The sequence below is a fragment of the Belonocnema kinseyi genome, chromosome 7 (genome assembly GCF_010883055.1).
Source record: "Belonocnema kinseyi isolate 2016_QV_RU_SX_M_011 chromosome 7, B_treatae_v1, whole genome shotgun sequence".
In the NCBI taxonomy this organism is placed as follows: domain Eukaryota; kingdom Metazoa; phylum Arthropoda; class Insecta; order Hymenoptera; family Cynipidae; genus Belonocnema; species Belonocnema kinseyi.
In genome coordinates, this window is record NC_046663.1 from 120,670,146 (window position 1) to 120,675,766 (window position 5,621).

The window sequence follows — 5,621 nt, forward strand, 5'->3', positions numbered from 1 at the left end:
GCAAACTAATCCTTTACAATTGCAGACAATAGCTTAGGAGACGAACTAATCCATTAATTATTAAAGATGAATAAAAAATAGCATGTTACCGAAGAAATTGTATTTATAATGAAAATTCCTAAATAACTAATATTCAATGAGCAGTTTCAGATTTAAAGCTGGTTATGAGGTGGAGTATGAAATGTGACGTAGGTGCAGTTGTAGGGTGGGACATTGGATGGAAAGTGGGTTCTAACTATAGGATGTAAAGTAGGACTGGTTATAGCATTCATCATGGGATATTACTTAAGGACATTCAAAGAATGTAACATAGGGTTTAACGAAGTAGCCAATCAAATGGCGGAAGATAGGATTTCACGTAGGACCGAGTATAGGGTGGAACTTAAGATTGAAGGTAGGGGCTATTTATAGGATGGAACGTAGGGATGATAATAATAAAGCATGAATCATGGGACATTACGTAAGTACGGTTAAAGGATGAAACATGGAATTTAAATAAGTGCCAATCATAGGATGGAAGGCAGGGTTTATCGTGGGGCCGGTTATAGGGTGAAACTTAGGATTTAAATTAGGAACTGATTACAGGATAAATTGTAGGGCTAGTCACAGCGTGGATCATGAGATATTACATAGGGGTGGTTACAGGGTGGAACATAGGATTTAATGTAGGAGCTGGTTATAGGATGGTGTAAGATGGGATGTAGTAATTTGGATAGGTTCATGTGTAGGTGTTTACGTAGGGACAAGTCATTGTGTATGAGGTAAGATACTTTGCAGGTGCAAGTCACAGGGGTTCGAGTAGGATTTTATTTGGAAACAATTCATAGGATCCTACAAAGGGACCTGCATACTTTCCTACCCAGGTACCTTTATGGGAATACATATAGTTTCCTAGGTAGGAAACTGTATAAGATCCTGTGCAGGAAACTGTTTCATTTCCTACAGGTGGTTCCTATACTAACCTATACAGGTACACCTTCGAAGGATCCTCTACAGGATCCTACATAGACACCTATATAGGTATTTGCAGTATTGCAATACTCCATGTCGCGTTGGTCAGTGTCGGCTATGATACTATGTTTCCATAATTCGTGGAGTTTTAGTTTCAAGGATTTAAAAAAATGCTGCAGCAAAACCAGTTCTAGTTGTCAGCCAATATTTGGATTATTAAGCCCATAAAAATAATTAAATTATTACCAAACTTTTTACTTCGCAACGTGAGCGTCCTTTCAATACATCACGGAACGCATTTGTCTGAAGATTTTGGACCACACCTGCCCCCAATATACCGTTTTTTCTAATTTTTCTAATTTTCCTGTATTTTCTTACAAGTTTGAATCCAACTTGTATATTTTCTAAAACGAATAACTATTATATAAGAAAAGCTAAGGAGTATCGGTAAGGCGTGAGAAATTTCTAGTTTTTAGTTAAAATATTACCCTTCATTTCAGATAGGATAGTTGATTAACCTAAGGTTACACTAGCTTTCAGTATACATATATTCTTAATTGAAGAGCGAGCATACCTGAATTTCAGGACATGCCTGCCTGAATTTCAATTAGTCCCAACCAGAATTTTAGGAATCTAATTCGCTTAATTTAATGTTCAGATATAATTCTTAATTTCAGATTGACTATGCTTCTTTTTGCGACACCTTAAAATCAGCCGAATTTTCGACTTAAATTAAGTACTTTTTTTGCTGTGATAGGGCTTGGGGACCCTCCTGTAGCCCTCCAAGTCCTACGTACATTATAATGCGTTTCTATTGCACACAAGTCGTGGATAGGTATTTATTTAGGCGCGTATTTGAAATTGCTGAAATTTTAGTTTCCCATTTTTTTAATTAATCTAACTTTTTAACTTCGCACACGTTTTGCATTGATCGACTAATCAGAAATAGTTAGTTAAATGGATAATATACATGATATAAAATATAATTTTTTAGGTCCTTTAACTTCCAGTCAATAAATAAGATTGTTGATTTGTATAAAATTTTTGTAATCTTAAAAATTATTATCAAAAAAACTGAACCGAGATTTCAAGCAATTTAAAGAAGATCAAGAAATATCATGGAAAAGTATTTAAAAAAACACCTTTGTTTCGTTATAAAAAGGATAATATATTTTTTACTTACATTTTTAGTATTATAGAAGTTAATTATAATTTATATGTTTAATACTTTTTTTTAAGGATACGATTTCTTCAAAGCGATGTCAGGGTATATTTTTTCACATCTGAATCAGGATTCCTTGAACCAAAATCTTCAAAATTCTAGGAGTCTAAAAAACAAATAATACCTATATTATTATTTGTTAGTGATGAGCATTTTGGCGATACCCGAACATCCGGGACCTCGGGCGGGTTCTCGCTACATCGAGTAATACCCGGGTACCCAAGTAAAGAGTAAAAATTAGGGTACCCGAGTATTCGGGTACTATTCAAGAGTGATAAAAATTGATTCGATATAAAATATAATTAAAAAATAAAAATATAATTAAAGTTTATTAAAAATTATGCATACGAAGATGATTGCGATATGAATAATTATTGAGCTATCCAATATTTCTTGAAAATATTTTTAAAAAAACATGAATTTAACTATTTTCAATCATTTTAATAATCCATTTTCAGCAGGGTAGTTATTTCATCTCTTTTCATGTAATAGTTTAAACATAATTTCATATTTACTGGTTGGATCTTGTCCGCCATTTTCTTGATAATAAATGTTGTTCACTTTGTGTGCGTAACAATTGTCTGAAGTTTTAAGTACTTCCTTCCCATCTGAAATCAAAAATTTATTCAAATAAATTATAATAGATTATAATATATATTAGAAAACATTAACTGTATTGTGACATTCTTACATTGATTGGATGTTGGTTGCTTAGAGAAGTCGGGATGTGCTTTTGAAATCTTATGACTGATATTTTCGTTTGTTTTAAGCACACTTGTTTATATATTTTATAAAATCTTTCGGATTTAGATTTTCCATTGATGCTCGATACGCCCTCGCTGCAAAATAGAATTATTATAATCTGTACATGTAAAATAAATAGGACAATGGCGAACAACTTACCGAATAATCCTTTAAATAGCAGACGATTTATTGCCGGTTGTTGTCCTCGAGTTCCTTTTGCTGCATAATGTCCAATTGTTGCTCCATAAATCTGAAGTAACACTTTTCTGACTATTATCTTCCAATCACTCACATTGCCTTCTTTCCTCGATTGCAAATTTATATACGAAATCTTTTCTTCTGACAAGTAAAATCCAGCCATTGGTGATATCTCTGGCTGGAATTATACACAAATATAAAATAAGTATCAAATGAAAGCAATTTTTCTCTAAGTAGCAATTTTATTGACAAATTTCTTGAAAACGTTTAAAAATATATTTATATACTAGTTTTATTGAATCATTATGCTTTTTACCATGTTCCGTGCATTCCGCAGGTATCTGTCCGGTATCTAAAGTATTGAAAAAAATGAAATAATTGATGCATTGAAAAGTATTAGTTATTTAAATGCAAAATCCAATATTTATGAGCGTATTTATTTGTTAAATATGGTGGATTATAGCATTTGTCTTCAAAGTTTCATTTTCATGGTTTTTTCTTACCTCCACGATTCCTTTAAGATATTTTTCGAACCCATTTTCCGATTGGTAGGAGTATTCCAATGCTGCGAACAACATCTTTTGCAGGGCAATGTCTCTTTTCGTCACTTTACAGTTTATAATTGATTTGTATTTCAAATTGTATAGAAAATAAGAATTGTAGTAATTTTTTATACCTTTTACTGTAATAGTTCTCCCCATTGCTCGAGCTGAAGTCTCAAAATCTTCTGCTGATAAAGCTTCGTCAGATGAGAGCGAGCTATTGCTACCGCTTTTTTTTTCTTCATCATCAGATAATTCGTGCTGATTCATGTCTAAAGGTTGATTGGAATCTTGAATCACGAAGCCTCCAGTAATTTGTGAATCGCAGTGGAAGATCGAACTTTCAGCCCTTTCGCCATCAAATGAACTTCGCGCATGTTTTGCAGCACCGTAGGTGTAATGTGAGCTAGAAGATTGATCCTGCTGACTCCGTGATGATTGGTAGTCTCCTGAACCTGCTGAACCTTTAATATTTTGAACATTTCTAAGGACTTTAGGAGAATTTAAATATATTTTTTGCTGGTTCCCTGATGCAACTTTTTGAGAACCAGAGGGTTTTTACTGCTGACGTCCTAATGACTGATGATTTCCAGGAAATATGGATCTTCAAGTATTTTAAGAGAATTGAAGCACTTTTCATAGTTCTTTCCTGCATGTACGTTGTAGTTGGAATAAATTGACCTTTCAATGTTTCCTGGAGAACCTGTGTCACAAAATTGTTCCTGACGTTCTTGACGCTGTATCACAGGTTGACGTAGTTGACTGCAACCTGGAACGATGGAAGAGTCTGCTTGAATGCTGCTTGCTAATTTCCTCGTATGTGATTCAACCAGGATTTTTTTAAATTTATTTTTTTGTGTCGTGTCATTTTTAGCTTTCATTGCATCCTTGGAGAATATTTTACTTCTAGGGTCGTTGATCTCTCCCCTGTCGTTAAGAATAACATGCTCCAGTTTCTGTTTGTCATCTGAAAATTATATAATTAAATTTCAATGCACACGATTTATCACTTTACGTCATTAAGATTGATTTCCACTCATAATGTTGCGGCGAAAAGTATATTTAAATATTTAAGAGCATTAGACTATCGTAAACTTTTTAGTTGTAAATTAAAAATTTTCTCATTACATTTTTCAAATTTCTTATCTAGTATTTGAACTGGAACTTAGCCTTTTTTATACATCAAGAAACTAAATTATATTTACTAAAGTCAATACGTAAGGTAATTACTGGGACAGTTACGAAAAGCTAACCCACACAAACACAATTTAAAAATTATAAATTGGAATTTTTTGTATAAAAACCGTTAGAATAAGTGGCTAATACATTACTTTACCGATTAGAACAAAAAATAAATTATTAATTTTATTTTTAATTAATGTAAATGGATATTTCTAAAGCCATTTAGATAGCCCATTAGTGGGACAAGAATTTGGGACACCCTTAAGTGAGACACAAAACAAGCCGATACTGGGACAAAGAAAATCCCATGGAGTTTATCAAACTAAGCTTTACCTTTTATGAGGGATGTGTGCAATTTTGTCACTTAGAAAAACAAAGAACAGGTTTTGACATCATTTTAAGGTTATGTGAACATTCGTGGTAATAATAATATAATATTATTTCAAAATATTTTTTGGTTGATGCAGAAAGTTTATCCATGTCATAGCTTATACGTTATGGCTTGGGCGTCAGTTTTTATTTATATCAAATTGCATCAAAAGACATATCCAAGAGCGTTGGGATGGCCTATATGTGTATCCAAATCATTGAATGTTTACAATTAAATAATAAGTCGTCAATATTTTCGAGATGTACTTACCGCAAATTGCAACTATTTTTGTTTCAGCACGGGTTTTTTTCCTTGGTTATCAACCCACATAATAGATGCAACTTCATTGATGTCTCGTTTATTTTTTGGAATCACGGACAGGTCAATGACATCTTTAAATGAGGTATTTAGC

The 5,621-nt window shown here is 32.9% G+C and overlaps 1 protein-coding gene across 1 annotated transcript; it reads right to left on the minus strand.

Annotated features, from left to right (window-relative positions):
- Positions 1 to 2,207: 2,207 nt before the first annotated feature.
- On the minus strand, positions 2,208 to 3,952 carry LOC117177346. Its single transcript, XM_033367969.1, has 7 exons — positions 3,792 to 3,952; positions 3,619 to 3,722; positions 3,432 to 3,467; positions 3,077 to 3,293; positions 2,865 to 3,012; positions 2,689 to 2,781; positions 2,208 to 2,279 (listed from the first exon to the last, which is right to left on the minus strand). Exons 1-5 carry the CDS (start codon positions 3,925 to 3,927, stop codon positions 2,939 to 2,941), a joined length of 567 nt encoding a protein of 188 aa, XP_033223860.1. The 5' UTR covers positions 3,928 to 3,952; the 3' UTR covers positions 2,208 to 2,279; positions 2,689 to 2,781; positions 2,865 to 2,938.
- Positions 3,953 to 5,621: the final 1,669 nt, after the last annotated feature.

Bases quoted from the DNA above. Each gene is read 5' to 3' on its own strand.
- LOC117177346 (XM_033367969.1), bottom strand. From the start codon at position 3,927: ATGAATCAGCACGAATTATCTGATGATGAAGAAAAAAAAAGCGGTAGC. The intron at 3,294-3,431 runs GTAAAAAGCATA...GTATAATTCCAG, and splicing joins TGCGGAATGCACGGAACATG to CCAGAGATATCACCAATGGC. The intron at 3,013-3,076 runs GTAAGTTGTTCG...TCTATTTTGCAG, and splicing joins GCTATTTAAAGGATTATTCG to CGAGGGCGTATCGAGCATCA.